Genomic DNA, 15,614 nt, shown 5'->3' with positions numbered 1-15,614 from the left:
TTCTATTTTTGAAATATTTATAAACTTAATGTTTTCCAATCCTTACATCAAAAGGACTCTTCTACCCCGTTGTGACACTTCAAAAATGATGATGTGGAATTCCTAGTGTATTTTTGAAGAATTTTTAAAAAATGATAGCAATAATTTTGGAGAGTCGGAGCAAGTTAGTTCTACCCTGTTCCATTGGTAGTCAGTGACAGGATTATGGGCAGTATCTTAACAGATTCCTGATTCTTGTTAATTATTGTTTTTTTGTTTTGTATTTTCTTGATTTGTGGTTAATGTTTCTACTGGTTGGTCATCTTTTCCACGTCACAAATATTAAAACCAAAATTGTAAAAGAAAACAAACTTTGGGCTGTATAAAGTGGAAGCCATTTGTGCACAAGAGAGTTCATAGAAGGCTGAGGGTTAGCAGAGAAACATGGAATCTGGAAAGAGGGGTTCTCTGGCTCTGCTACCACTCTTCCTTTCTTTCCTGTTCTACTTTGATTTCTCAAAAAAGGTTTGATCTTTATGCTTTTACTCTTCTATTCTTGATATACCATTGTTGTAATGCCATGGTTTTTTTTTTCTGTGCAGAAAACTCCTGTTTGTGGGATGTGGTGTAGGGTTGGGGTGGTGAGGATGATAAAAAGAAAATCTATTGGTTACCCATTTTCAGAAATGAGGAAAAGATTAATCTTGATTAACACCCATAAAGACACACACGCACTGAAATCTAGATTGTGTTACAATGATATATGTAGTTGTTGATTATGTATGTACATTCATATGATTTTATATTTGGATAGTCTGTTTGTGGACAGAATCTTTTCCAATAATGGGCCTTTTTGTTTTCATTTGAAGATAAGCGAAAGAGATTTGATGATAGAATCTTAATTCAACATATTCCTTTTTATTTTTAGTAACAAATTTCAGAAAGCTTCTTCAGGAAGTTCTTGCATGCGAAATGCTTAAGTACTGTAGATCTGGATATCCATTTTTGCATGTTAGTCATATGATGGAAGGACTGATCGAAAAAGATTTTCCATAAGAACTAGGGAAGGGAGCCTTGGAGTAACTGGTAAAGTTGCTGCCATGTGACCAGGAGGTCACGGGTTCAAGCCTTGGAAACAGCCTCTGGCAGAAATGCAAGGTAAGGCTGCGTACAACAGACCCTTGTGGTCGGGCCCTTCCCCGGACCCTGCGCATAGCGGGAGCTTAAGTGCACCGGGCTGCCCTTTTTAACTAGGGAAGGGATTCTATGTTGGATCCTCCTTAGATTTACTACTAAACATACAAGAATCAAAAGAGAAAGCAGTGAATGGGAAAATTTTCGAAATAAATTAAAAAGTTGGTCAAATTTCTGCACCTGCATGCAGTTTGTAAGAGCCTTTGAGGCAAGCTTATGTGTTTTACCTTTCCTAATGATTTTTTATTCAGCTGTCTAGTTCTGAAATCCTTGTTTCCCTTTTAGAAAAACAGTATTGCAAAATAGCCATCTATATGTGCTCTTTTCAGTTTATATGCTTCATACTATGTTGTCCTCAGGTACTGTTTTTTGTTCTATAACTTCTGAATGATCCTCAAGAAAGTTTATGGTTTTATACCTCAGCTTCCCTCAAGTGACTGCAGCCTTCTGCCTCATAATCACTATTGGATAGCCAGCAAACGTATTGTGACTCCAAATGGGACAATTTCTGGTGCAGGTTTGTTGAACTAAGTTTTAAATTTCTTTGATTTCCGGGAAATAGATAGAGAATTATACACCTGCAGATTATAAGAGCATGAAAGTTGTGCTGTATCTGAGACACTATACTGTCACTTGTTATTCGTAGTCTTATTAGTTGCTTGATGACCCTTGTGGTCGGGCCCTTCCCCGGACCCTGCGCATAGCGGGAGCTTAAGTGCACCGGGCTGCCCTTTTTTTTATTAGTTGCTTGATCTCATTCCTGGTGACAAATTGTTTCTCCTGATGTGATATAAACAGTTGAGATAAAGCAAGGAAGAATTATATCTATTGTTGCTGAAGAGAATTGGCATGTAAATTCTTGGTTTACTGCAGTGGTCAATTATGGGGAGTCTGTGGTCATGCCTGGATTTATTGATGTGTAAGATAAAACACTATCCTCATGTTAGTTATGCCTTTCTATGCTGTTTCTTAAATTTGTCACTTGTCATGGATAACTTTGAAGAGATTTAGATAATGTAAAAAATTGTTAACAGCTATGCACTTAATAGCAGAACATGGGAATTGCTGTGTGGAAAGAAAATTCAGACCTTTTAATGAGAAATTTGAGATATTATTTCACATGAAAGCAGGGTATCATAACTCTTAACTATTGGAAATTTCATACTGATAAAGGTGTCAAACCTGAATAAGAGTTAATTTTGATACTCTCTTTGCCTTAGGCTTTTATATCTCTGGTTCAATTGATATAGTGTGTGCCTCTTATATTTAAGCATAAAGATTGCATTCACTGGAAAGTAAGAGGTGGAAGTATTATCATCTTGGAGGTGTTGACGGTTGATGATGTCTTTGGATTGTCTACACCATGGGTTTTGATTAAGTGTGATGTCTATCTACTAATTTGGATTGAATTCCTTACTGCAGGGTTCTGTTTTTGTTTTAAAAGATTTAAATTCGCTGTAAAAGTAGGGTACTTCTTTAACTGATGGAACCTTGAAAGGCTTTCAGCTGAGCATAAGATGAATCTTGTAGGCAGAAAATGGAAGGGCTAATTGTCATCTTCTAGCCACCTGTAATCCTACAAAGCTGTCTCTTGGAAAGAATATGCTGAGTCCTGAAGCATGCTGTTGGTCAAAATGACTTCCTTGATAAGTTGAACTAGGTTAAAAAGTTTGCAGTTATTAGAAGATCAGCCTTTTGGTTTTATGGATCAAAGATGTTGCTTTGGGTCAGCAACCAACCACTCGTACACCCAATTGCACTTGCACGAGTACCTGAAAACTTGAGGCCATTTCCATTTACCCTGCTTTACTTATATCCAGAATACCTGCTCTAGTTGTCTGAAGTTTTCTCTGTCATCGACTTCCTAGCTCCAACTTTAATTCATAAATAAAACACAATTCTTCCAGGATGTATGCTATTTCTTTATTAGACTTTATCTCTGAAATAGCTAACGACTGAGACTCTAGACCCCAAATGGTATGTTAGAAGTTTGAGTTGTGTGGAGGATAAGCATAAATACTACTAATCCTCCCAGGGAGGGTGGGAGTAAAAAATAAAGTTGAATCTTTAGCAGAGTAGTAATGGGAGTCTAAAATCATATACTTGGCTTGTGTTATTTCTGGCTTGATTTGGAAGACTTGAGCTTAGTTTGTGCTTTCTTGCCATTATCAAAACTAGATGATAAGGTGTAACTCATAAAGTCTTGTTTCTAATTATTATTTTGTCCATTCTAGGCATGCCCATCTTGATGATCCTGGAAGATCAGAATGGGAAGGGTTTCCTTCAGGAACAAAAGCAGCTGCTGCAGGTACGTGGATTCAAATTCAAGCACTTCATATGTAACTTAAAACTATTTGAGTCGGGTAGCTCTGAATGTGGATAACTATGACACTAATATTGACTTTTTTCTTTTAAACCCTTAAATATTTGAAATTTGTGGTTGTAGACTACCTTATTTTACTGGATTCAACATTCAGTGTTCATATGTGTGGGATTATGCAGAACCTAACATCGTGTTTTGTATTACTATGTTCTTTCCAGGTGGAGTAACCACATTAGTTGACATGCCTCTTAATAGTGCTCCATCAACTGTTTCCAAAGAAGCTTTAAAACTTAAGGTAAGCATAATAGATTTTTGATATATTTTGCAGAACATTTTGACAGGGTAAATATTTCTAGCTTATCAAAGGAAACTATTGTTTCTTGTGTGATTTTAAGCTCCTGTGTTTTCCTTTTTGTTGAGGTCAGCTGGTCATTTAGTATGGTGCATCTGCATGGGTTCTATGACGTTTAAACTAATGAGCATATAAAAATCTAACAGAAGCTCCTAGATTCATGTAGCTGTAGTCATATTGAACCACATATAATCAGGGTTACTGTTCTTTTGGCAGGTCCAGGCTGCAGAAGGGAGGGTCTACGTGGATGTTGGTATGATTGTGAACCTTTATTTTTGGTCAATTGATGTTGTAGTAAGATGTTACTTACTTCTTGTATTAACAGGTTTCTGGGGAGGTTTGGTTCCAGAAAATGCAGAAAATGCAAGTTCTCTGGAAAGACTTCTAAATGCTGGGGTTCTGGGTTTGAAGGTAAGCTAGCAAACACACATGCACTAAATGTCTAGATCTCAGATTGTGTGTATATTCTGTTCCTTTTGAGTTTTTGATATCATGGTTGTCTGGAAGTCAAGCAAAGATTGATGACATATCCATTATACTAAACACAAAATTTGGATAAGTTAATTAACTTCCCAACTATTACCTTACGAATTGACAATGTAGGACATTCTTTTCTAGCACTCTACTATGTGACTTCAATTGGCGTGTCACATTTATAATTGGACATGTTTTTCTTTTTGCAGTCTTTTATGGTGCCATCAGGCATCAATGACTTTCCCATGACAACTGCATCCCACATAAAGGTAAATAATCTTTCTACTTTTTTTGTTTATTTTGTCTATCATTCTGCAGTTACTATGTAGATATCTCTTTGCAGATGGTCATTCAAACAAACTTTATTAGACTTTCAACTGTGCTTATGATTCAATGTCTAACTACGCAGGAAGCACTCCCTACTCTGGCTCGATACAAAAGACCCCTACTCATTCATGCCGAAGTGCAACTAGATCTTGATGGAAAACTGGAACTGGAGAATGGGGTCGACAATGCTAGATCTTACTCTACATATCTTAAGACCAGGCCCGCTTCAATGTAAATATATTACCTTTTATCATATGCTCAAATCTAGGGTAGAATTGTGTTGAGTTAACCTGTCATTCTTCTTGGATTTCCGGTTGTGTCACATTCTTAACATGTCTGTATGTATTTCCAAGTGGTATGTTCCAAGAGGTGTGACAAACATTTCTTTCTTTACTTTCAGCTGATGCATGTTTTAACGTTTTTAATTTGGTCAAAACGTTCCTCTCTCACTATGATTTCTCTTTCTCATCTCTGTTTCTCTCTTTGCGCTTGTAATGCTACATATGTATCAAACTTGCACACCACCAATGTTTATTTTATTTTTATTTTATGACGAGAACTGACAACCACCCACCCCAATGGGTTCAATGTTTTTTATTTGTTATTCCCTATTGGTCCTTCAGGAGCAAATACATCCACTCTTTGCTACTGTTTATTTCACATTGTATTTCCTTTTGAAATCTTTGTTCTTTAACAGGGAAGAGGCAGCTATCAATCAGCTCATAACATTGTCAAAAGAAACGAGGGCTGGTGGTTCTGCTGAAGGAGCTCATCTCCATATCGTTCATCTGTCTGATGCTAGAACTTCGCTAAACCTCATTAAGGTAGCAAAACATTTCTCTCACATTCTGTTTTTATTTATTTATTCCTTTGTATTCTATCCAGTTGTTGCCTTTGTGTACACCTTGTACACTTTGTGGTGGACTATTTTTGTCAAGAACAGGGAAGTCATCATTGTAAAGAAATTGTGTTACTCTTCGTCACTATGATGTAAAGGCTGAGCATCACATGCTTATATCACTATATGTTGACTTTCATGAACAATGAGTAAATAGTAATACTGATTCAGTTGGAAGTAGCATAGATACTGAAATAATTATTTCTAACCTACTCATATATGTCCTTTTGCAAGGCATTTTGCCTGTTTTCTCCCACTTTCCCGTGTTGTAGTTTCCATTAGCATGACACTTAAAAAATAGTTTTACACCTTAAATTGCAGTGGAATATCTTACATTATCATTTTACTGAAAATATCTGCTATTTTTGGAATTTTCATAGGAAGCCAAACAAAGGGGTGATAGTATCACTGTTGAAACTTGCCCCCATTATCTCGCTTTTGCTGCTGAAGATATTCCTGATGGAGATACTCGGTTTAAGTGTGCTCCACCCATCCGTGATGCAGCCAATAAAGAAAAACTATGGGATGCTTTACTGGTATAGTCAACTTCCAAACTCCGTTACTGCTATAATCACAACCCATGTTTCTTCTTTCAAAGAATCTCCTTCATTTTGTTTATGTGCATTTCAGGATGGAGATATTGACATGTTAAGTTCTGACCACTCCCCTTCAGTGCCAGAAATGAAACTCTTAGATGAGGGAGACTTCTTGAAAGCATGGGGTGGCATATCTTCTTTACAGGTTTTTACATTTGCTAGTTACATGTGATTACTATTTGGAGATGATAGGATTAGCTCAAAATTCATATTTAATGGAAAAACTTACATGCGTATGATGGATGACACTTGTGTAAATGATGTCTTCAATGTATCAGTTAAACATTTTCAAAAAATCATGGTTGAAGCGAGATTTATTTTCTGAAACTTCTACTCTTTTAGTCTGCCAAAAAATCGTATTAGAACGACTATACCATCTTAGTTACACTTTGTTTCTGAAGATTAGAGAAGTCATATAGGTCGTTGTGAACCTAGAGTATAAAGATAACCTTTTAACCACTGAATACATATTTATCAACATGAACTTTCTTAGCCCTATCAGCGACATCCTATTATACTTGCAAATTGACCTACAGTAGATAGTTGATAGTGTGTCATGCAGTACTGTTGCAGCTCTGCAACTGTTCGTAGGCATGTCAATATTGGCAAATCTGCTGTGGTTTCTCAGAAAGACTTGGAGAATTAATTACAATTAACACAATGATAGGCATAATTGTCAAAACATACTCGTCATAATCTGTTTGAAATACTATAAGTTGTTGTTACTGTTCTGCAGTTTATTCTACCCGCGACATGGACATATGGGCGTAAGTATGGAATATCATTTGAGCAGTTAGCTTCCTGGTGGAGTGAGAAGCCTGCCAAACTTGCTGGTCTAACGACTAAGGTATAACGTGGAAGTATTTCAACATTACATCTACTGTTAGGCATTAAACAAGTTTCAAGTCTCATTTTGCTTTAACTTTTGAAAGAAATTGATGTCAGATAAGGCTACTTTAATTTGTTCCATTTTATGATCCATACAAAGTTTTGGAACTGCTGCAGTTTTAGTCGCTGTAAATTTTTATGGTACTTACATACCTTGGTAGCTGGTATTTGATGATAGTTCTTGTGCAGGGGGCAATTGCTGTGGGAAACCAAGCAGATATAGTTGTCTGGGAGCCAGACATGGAGTTTGACCTGGATAATGACTACCCTGTACATATTAAACATCCCGTAAGTAAACCTACCTGTTATTTCCATGAAAACTAGTAATTCCAAGTAGTTTCTCATACCTGATTTGCGTGTGCAGAAATTTTGATTTTTTCTTAAACAGGAAAGACTACCAGGAAACATGTTTAAGGGTTATATTCAAAAAAATAAAAGTTGTGATTTAGACAGAAGTAAATAACCTTCATTTTGAAATCCAGCTGTCATATTATTCGCACGCAGCAATTCTTACATTTCTTGGTTCTGTTTTTTGATTTCTCAAATGTTGTTTATTGTTGTTCTTATTCCTTTCTCTTTATTGGCAGAGTATTTCCGCATACATGGGATCAAGACTCTCTGGGAAAGTTCTGGCAACCTTTGTGCGCGGAAATCTTGTATACAAGGAGGGAAATCATGCTTCTCATGCATGTGCTCTTCCAATTCTGCATAGATAGTTAGTGCTACGAGCCTTTTGGTAAATCTACTGCTCACCATATCATCCAAATCCATTCCCCTATGCAATGCTGATGTTCTTTTTAATCTTCTTTTACCACCTTAAAAGCTCTATTCCTTGAGATCTCCTTCAAACTGCAATCTTACTGTTCCATATTTTGCATAGGTTTTCCCTTTGACATTCTTGGAGACGACCACATGGCATGGCATGTAGATGGAATTGTTGACTTTGTTATTTAGATCAAAACCAAAACTTGCGTGGATCCAAGTTGTTCATCTTCTTTTTTCTTCTTTGAGGCGCGCAACAGGGCTGGAGTGTATATAATCTGTTGCATGCCCTTACTTGATTGTTATTGGATATTTAACTCAGTAGAAAATAAATATTTCAGTTGAAGCTGAAAGCTCTTGATTGTGTTAATGAAGTACACATTTCTCTGCTCCAATCTGAATGCATACAAGAATTAAATTCATCTCTATTATGCAAATGCCATGAGAAACTAACATCAACTTAATTTCGTCTTATCAGCAGCAAAGCCAACAAAACACAAACAAGCTGTGACTCCTGTGTTTTTGTTTTCTGTGTTATCTTTTCTTATACACACTCATAATACAAATTAAAACTAAGAAAGAAAATTATGGAAGGCCAGGACTCAAATTTCATGCAAAAATATTTAAGTTATTTTATTCTTGGACAAAGTTTTCTTCCAGTGCTAGTGTGAATAGCAGATAACTTCATGTACAAACTGATTGGAACACCACTTTTCTGTTAGATTCTAATTGCTTTATTTTTTAAAGCCAAACATTCTCTTTCCTTGTTAGTCATATGCGATTCTTTTTATCTATGTCAGGTGTTTACATCAATTTTATCACTTAATCATAATTAGTAGTTAATGTAGTTTGATGTAAATAACTTATGTGGATAAGCATTTTTGTTTTCATTCAACAACTTCAACACCAACTAATTAAAAACAAATGAGTAAAAATGGTTACGGAGGGACCCTTTCGTTTTTGTAGGCTGGTTCGGTCTATTGCTCTTTCCTTGCGCCTATTTCGCTTTAGGGGGTTGGTTCACAGGTACAACCTTTGTAACTTCATGATATACCCATGGATGAAGGCAAGGAAAAAGAAAAAGACGTCTGATGCACTAACTATTTCTACTTACCTCATGATTTGGCAAAGAAGGCATTATGTAGGCAAATTATTCTTAGCATTAGTAATTGATTTTACTGCACAAACTCGTAACCTACGGCTTACAGTATTGCCGTGTTATTATACACAGCAGATCCAAACCCACCCTTCCCTCCAATTTTAGAGTAACTGGATAACGCACCCAAAGCTCAACAAAAGTTCAAACTTTATCTTCAATGAATCTCTTCAACTTCAACTGCAAATGCAAATTCAACAGTTTCTTCACCGTTTATCTTCCTCCGCCTCATAACTCGCTCTGTAACCGTCGTACAACTCGGTTTTCTGTTCGCTTCTCATCCGAGTCCACTCACAGAGTCAAACTCGCCGAGACACTGCAATCCGAAACCTTGAAGCTTTTAGAATGGCCCGCCGTGTGTCAACAGCTCTCCGCCTTCACATCCACATCCATGGGATTCTCTGCCGCACAATCTGCTCGGATTCCGGTGGGTAAAACTCCTGAAGAGAGCAGTAGACTCCTCTCTCAGACCTCGGCCGCCGTGGCAGTTCCTCAGCCGTTGGATTTCTCTGGAATTGAGGATGTTTCTCCTATTGTTGATGCTGCCGTTGCAGGCGGTATACTCTCTATTCGTGAACTTTGCTCTGTGAAACGGACCTTGGCAGCGGCGAGATTTATGCTCCAACAGTTGGAGGAGATTGATTTTTCTGAAAGGTATATTGCTGTATTTAACACTCTACTTAACTATTTACACACGGATTTGTGTATGTGTTTTTTTTAATTAAATTTTTTTCTCTTGTTTCTTACAGCATTGCATTATTTTGTTTGTTGTTCTACGTTGAAGTTATTTGGTGTTGGATTATTCTGGTGTAAAGAACCTCTGATTTTAGATGATAGGTTTATCCCATTAGATTCAGGCATATTGCAATTTATCAGCTAGCCATGGGCAAATTATTCAAAACCAGAATTTGTGTCTATACTGTCGGGCTTTAGCATGTACCGTACGTTAAACTACCAAAGAAACTAGGGTGAACTAATGTGATCATGACATTGTACGTGCTTATGATGGGACATTCATCTATAAGAACGTTTTTTTCCCTTAGCTCAAAAGCCTTAAGATAACAGTTAGTAACATTTTGTTTCCGGCTGATTGCAAAATCGTGCTAGAATTGACAATAGTTCTGGATTTGGGTCAAAATAACTGCCGAATAGCTGAAGTGTTTTATCCAAAAATGTATCAAAGAGGTTGGTGGTTATCTATCTGGGGAATTAATTAAATGAAAAAGTAAGCGGTGAAAGATAGTTTATCTGATAAATATCGGAATGAGCACTCTTTTAAGAGAACTGTAGGAAGAGGTAAATACGGTCTTATGGATATCTCCTCTCATTCCTTTCTTGAATATACAAAATGCTGTGGTGCTCTTTGAAATATTATTAAGAATGCAGGCTTCAAAGATGAATTCACTTTGAGTGTGCTTGCCCTTTATTTGCTGTTCCTCTGAGAATGCCTTCCTACTCCCAATTGCAGTTAACTCAAAATGGCGAAGCATGTCTCATGTGGTAGTGATGGATTCTCATGAAGTGCCATTTAAATAGTATTGAGAAGTTTCATTAGAATGTCTAATTATCTTCAAACAGGTACTCTCCTCTGAAGGAAATTCTTCAAAGTTGTGATTTTCTTGTGGAATTGGAGCAAAAAATAGAATTCTGTATTGATTGCAGTTTTTCAGTAATCCTTGACAGAGCTAGTGAAGATTTGGAAATTATAAGGTCTGAGAGAAAGAGGAATATGGATAATCTAGAATCATTGTTGAAGCAATTATCAACTCAAGTTTTTCAAGGTGGAGGATTTGACAGGCCTTTAGTGACCAAGCGCCGTTCAAGAATGTGTGTTGCTGTCAGAGCTACGCATAGATCTTTGCTTCCTAATTCCGTAATCCTTGATACGAGCAGTAGTGGATCTACATACTTCATGGAACCTAAAGAGGCAGTTGAGTTAAACAACATGGAAGTTAAACTTTCTAGTTCTGAGAGGGTTGAGGAGCAAACAATTTTGAGTTTGCTTACATCTGAAATAGCTGAATGTAATATGAAAATAAAACACTTATTAGATAAAATATTGGAAATCGATCTTGCATTTGCAAGAGCTGCTCATGCTCAGTGGATGGGTGGTGCCTGTCCAGCTTTAAGTTCAAGAAATTGTAACATATCCCAATCTGAACATTTATCTGCAAATATAGAAGGGATACGACACCCTTTGCTTCTTGAGTCATCCTTGAGAAACTTGTCGACTGATGTGTCCCCAAGATCACCTGATTTGGATCAAGGAAATGGTGTCATGGATTTTGAAACAAAATCTCATGCACATTTCCCTGTGCCCATTGATATTAAAATTGGTCATGGAACAAAGGTTGTTGTCATCTCGGGCCCTAATACTGGAGGCAAAACAGCTTCAATGAAGACTCTAGGACTGGCTTCTGTGATGTTGAAGGCTGGCATGTATTTGCCTGCCCAAAATCAACCACGGCTTCCATGGTTTGATCTCATTCTAGCAGACATTGGAGACCAACAGGTACTTGGTTTTGTTATACTCCCTTCTTCCCCCCATCCTCCGTCGCAGCTGTATATCTTTTTTAATCTAACCCGGTCAAAAATTCTGTCCTTCTTCATTGTCTTGTTTTGTTTTTGTTCGCATCATCTATCTTACTAATTGTAATTTAATATTTTGCCTGCTGAAGTCTCTGGAACAAAGTCTGTCAACCTTTAGTGGGCACATTTCACGGCTTCGTGAGATTCTGGAAGTCGCTTCTAGAGAATCTCTAGTTCTTATTGATGAAATCGGAAGTGGGACTGATCCTTCAGAAGGTGTAGCACTTTCAGAAAGCATACTGCAATATCTCAAGGACAGGGTTAATTTAGCTGTTGTAACTACCCACTATGCAGACTTAACTCGCTTAAAAGATAAGGATAATCGGTTTGAAACAGCAGCAACAGAGTTTTCCTTGGAGACTCTACAGCCTACCTATCGGATTCTCTGGGGAAGCATGGGAGAATCAAATGCCTTGAATATTGCAAAATCAATGGGTTTTGATGAAAAAATAATAGAGCGAGCAGAATTATGGGTGAACAAATTGATGCCAGACAATCAGCAGGAGCAGAAGGGTTTACTTTATCGGTCACTAATTGAAGAAAGAGACAGACTAGAATCTCAAGCAATGGAAGCTGCTTCTCTTCATTCAGATATTATGAATATTTATAATGAGGTATCTTTCTGATACTTTTCTTGGGAATTTAGTCCATAATCCCATTCATATATCCGCGGTACAAACTCAATGAACTTACAGTATATGACAAGTGACTGACTGAATCTTGGAGTTAGATAATTTTATGTTTGAATTGTGTTTTTTTTTTTCATATAAAAACTTCCTCGAGGTGGCAGAGTCCTATAGTAAGAGAGGGGAAAAAAGGAAACAGAATGCTGATGGAGGAGGAAAGTACTAGACCTGAATCTTCTCATGAAATAACATCCATCTGAGAGAAAGAAGGTCTCAATTTTTTTGCTATTATAGAATGCATATAATCAAAACTTGTGGCTAATATGACATTTTAAGAAGTTATCATATCCAGGTGTTTCTTAATCTTCCATATAGGTTGTGTCCTAAGGTCACCAAAGGTCAATGTTGAGTTGATTGTGGATATCTTAATTTGTGTCTGCATCTTTTCGCGATGATCCTCCATATGAAAATTGTCGTCATTATCTACGGCAGAGTCAAGATGAAGTTGCGTACTTTCATTCAGTTTCCTCAGTTCTGCTATGTATTGCTATCTTTCTCTCCATTCTCTTTGCTTGAACTCAGCTATGAGGATTCTTTTAATTGTTTTCGTTGTAACTTCTGAACTGTCGTTGATTCAGTTTCTAGATGTGCTCTTAGATCTGTGTTATTTCAGATTCTATTTGGTTGTTGCCTGTTGGGGTATTACCGTATAAGTAAACTCTAATCGACATGGCATGTAACGTCAGAGTAAATATTTCTGGTTTAACTCACTTGAAATATCATTAGATTTATTATGGGGAGATGCTGTCGAATGACCTCAGAAATATTGTTAACCATTATTTTAGATTTCTTATAATCTTCACTATTTCATTTTTCTTTTTTCATGCAATGAAGATCAACAATGAAGCACAAGATCTTGATGTACGTGAAGCTGCCCTCATAGCAAAGGAAACACGTGATATCCAACAGGAAGTGAGAACCGTGAAAAATGAGATCCAAACTATAGTACAGCGGTTTGAGAGCCAACTCAGAAATGTAAGTGCGGACGAGATTAATACAATTGTAAAAAAAGCGGAAGCTGCTATTGCATCGATAGTTGAAGCTCATCAGCCTAGTAAAGATTCTCTTGTCAGAGAAATGGGCCAGAGCCTTTACACACCACAGGTTGGAGAACAAGCATATGTGAAGGCGTTTGGAAATAAGTTAGCCACTGTGGTTGAGGAATCTAGGGATGATGACACTATCCTTGTTCAATTTGGAAAAATCAGAGTCCGGGTGGGCATAAGCAGTATAAGACCCATTCCCCCTGATGCTTCTTCCAGTTCAGCTAACTTGAAAACCCAGGTTTGCAGACTCTTGATTTCTTTCTTCTCTCTGTTTTTTCCATTTGAATTAAAAAATACACATACATATAATAGACACACACACACATGGAAACATGGGCCTAGTGTGAGTGAGACCACGGTAATTGAAGGTGTTCAACAGAACAAGGTAGACCTAAGGAGGTTGTTTCCAAACACCTACAATGTCTTGAAATCTATGCAACCTAGAGAAAATTTGGAAACAATGGAAGAAGATTCATGTATGACTGATACCAATTACTTGGGATTGAGGTTTAGTCATGTTGGTATGTAATTCCTTTAGCTCCAGTACTAGGAGTCTCTTAGTCTTAAATAGATTTGTACACAAACAGGAAATGCAGAGAACTTCCAATGCTAGAAAACCTAAATTTTCAAATATTTGATCGAGACGGAGCGACATAAATTGTTGTCAATCATATGCATGTGAGGCTAGTTTTTAAGTGTATGTAACATTTTTTTTTTCAATTTTATGTGATATCCTTTCTTTTTTAGTCCGTCTCATAAAGAATGTCACCTTATTATAATTAGAAATCATTTAACTTTAAAATTCTCATTTTACACTTGATGAAATAATTCTCAGTCATACAAATATTTAAGTATTGTTTTAAATCACAAGTTTTAAAAGTCTTCATTTTTTTTTAAACACCGTGCCAAATCAAAAAATGCCACATAAAATGGGACGGAGGAAGTAATTCATTGCTGAGCGTGAAACTTATAGGCCTAGCTTAGATAAATGAATGGAGTTGCATGCTTCAGTAAAGACGAATATCTTCAGAGTTTCGTTTGAGCTGTGTTGTTTCACATATATCTGATCTACTACTCATACGTTGCTCTCACTTTCTATTAAAACACGGGGAATGGAAAAAAGTTAATCATAATCAATGGTGTAGGTTCAGCGGATCAGGAGTCTCAGAGATCTTGGAAGTGTCTCTGAAGCAAGCAAAAATCAGCAGGATTCTTATGGCCCTGTTCTGCAGACATCTAAAAACACGGTAGATTTGCGTGGCTTGAGAGTGGAGGATGCTTCTCACCGGCTAAACATGGCCATTGATTCAAGAGCGCCTAATTCTGTTATTTTTGTTATTCATGGGATGGGCACTGGGGTCGTAAAAGAATCTGCACTAAAATTACTAAGAGATCATCCTCGTGTTGCTATGTTTGAACAGGAAAGTCCTATGAATTATGGCTGTACAGTGGCTTATATCAAATGAAAACAGTTGAACCAGAGTATAAAAGTAATATACACAAATTTTCTAAGACCATCACCATCCTCGTGAGTTTATTTGCTCCATTTTTGGTGAGGAGGTTTACTCAACTCATGTTTCTGGACTGCACAAGTTGTTCCAATCTCCACATGAACAAAGCACAATGTAGACAGCCTAAAAGAAAAGACCCCAGGATCATTGTTTTCTACTAATGGTTTTGTGGGTTCTGTTCTGTCCCACAGATTTATTAGCCTTGTTTTCTTTTTTAAATAATGTCTCAATCGTTAATTAGACAGGACATGACGCAGTTACAGCTTACCGAGGAGGGTGTGGAGAACCCATATTAGGATAGAAGGCTAGTACATAGTCTCGTTATTCTTCCGTATTAGTAGACGCATTAGCGCACTATAATTTCTTGTGCTCTGACATCTGACATCTGTTATTATCTTTCTATTACTTTCTGTACTTTGATTACTCTATTTTATCTGTGTCGCTTTCGTTATTTGCGTTATTCGTTATTTGCTTTCTCATAATGCTTTGAACTTCTTAGCTTATCTGACTTTTTTTTAGGCTTCTTTTGAGCCGATGGTCTCTCAAAAACAGCCGTCCTTGATAGGTGTAAGGTCTGCGTATATTTTACCCTTTCCATACCCCACGTTGTGAAATTTCGTTGGATTGTTGTTGTTGTAATCTTTAATCACATCATATTCCTATGTCTTCCATATTAGACTTAACTACAATAAAGCAATAATGCTTGAAAGATTCCTCCCTAACGTCCACCTCCATAGAAGGAAAAAATAGCTCAAAATTAATTTCATCACCGAAAGAAATGAAAGTTTGAAAAAGACCCAGAGCATTATTATTATTAGTATAGCGTCCTATCT

At 37.0% G+C, this 15,614-nt stretch overlaps 2 protein-coding genes across 3 annotated transcripts; both read left to right on the top strand.

Annotated features, from left to right (window-relative positions):
- The first annotated feature begins 303 nt into the window (after positions 1–303).
- On the top strand, positions 304–8,215 carry LOC129872149 (allantoinase). Of its 2 annotated transcripts, XM_055947026.1 has the most exons (17): positions 334–504; positions 582–620; positions 1,597–1,690; positions 1,972–2,092; positions 3,408–3,481; positions 3,715–3,791; positions 4,065–4,101; positions 4,174–4,259; positions 4,532–4,591; positions 4,732–4,880; positions 5,347–5,473; positions 5,928–6,083; positions 6,178–6,288; positions 6,880–6,990; positions 7,221–7,319; positions 7,619–7,767; positions 7,912–8,215. In XM_055947026.1, the coding sequence occupies exons 1-16, from the start codon at positions 424–426 to the stop codon at positions 7,745–7,747; spliced, it is 1,551 nt and encodes a 516-aa protein (XP_055803001.1). In that variant the 5' UTR covers positions 334–423; the 3' UTR covers positions 7,748–7,767; positions 7,912–8,215. The 2 variants fall into 2 exon arrangements, with proteins under 2 accessions (XP_055803002.1, XP_055803001.1); XM_055947027.1 differs by lacking the exon at positions 582–620 and having other exon boundaries at positions 304–504.
- A 710-nt stretch (positions 8,216–8,925) lies between these two features.
- Positions 8,926–14,790, top strand: LOC129874953 (uncharacterized). Its single transcript, XM_055950351.1, has 5 exons — positions 8,926–9,603; positions 10,528–11,461; positions 11,628–12,152; positions 13,059–13,508; positions 14,416–14,790. Exons 1-5 carry the CDS (start codon positions 9,110–9,112, stop codon positions 14,734–14,736), a joined length of 2,724 nt encoding a protein of 907 aa, XP_055806326.1. The 5' UTR covers positions 8,926–9,109; the 3' UTR covers positions 14,737–14,790.
- The last annotated feature ends 824 nt before the right edge of the window (positions 14,791–15,614 follow it).

Source organism: Solanum dulcamara, chromosome 11 (assembly GCF_947179165.1).
Source record: "Solanum dulcamara chromosome 11, daSolDulc1.2, whole genome shotgun sequence".
NCBI lineage: Eukaryota > Viridiplantae > Streptophyta > Magnoliopsida > Solanales > Solanaceae > Solanum > Solanum dulcamara.
Note: the sequence above shows the minus strand (reverse complement) of the source record. Positions and strands in the feature narration are given on the sequence as shown.

What these genes read in the sequence shown, in the direction of transcription:
- LOC129872149 (XM_055947026.1), top strand. Translation starts at nt 424, where the DNA reads ATGGAATCTGGAAAGAGGGGTTCTCTGGCTCTGCTACCACTCTTCCTT. An exon ending in ACTTTGATTTCTCAAAAAAG is followed by an intron (nt 505 to 581) that starts GTTTGATCTTTA and finishes TTTTCTGTGCAG; the next exon opens with AAAACTCCTGTTTGTGGGAT. An exon ending in TTGCTGGTCTAACGACTAAG is followed by an intron (nt 6,991 to 7,220) that starts GTATAACGTGGA and finishes GTTCTTGTGCAG; the next exon opens with GGGGCAATTGCTGTGGGAAA.
- LOC129874953 (XM_055950351.1), top strand. Translation starts at nt 9,110, where the DNA reads ATGAATCTCTTCAACTTCAACTGCAAATGCAAATTCAACAGTTTCTTC. An exon ending in CAGACATTGGAGACCAACAG is followed by an intron (nt 11,462 to 11,627) that starts GTACTTGGTTTT and finishes TGCCTGCTGAAG; the next exon opens with TCTCTGGAACAAAGTCTGTC. An exon ending in CAGCTAACTTGAAAACCCAG is followed by an intron (nt 13,509 to 14,415) that starts GTTTGCAGACTC and finishes TCAATGGTGTAG; the next exon opens with GTTCAGCGGATCAGGAGTCT.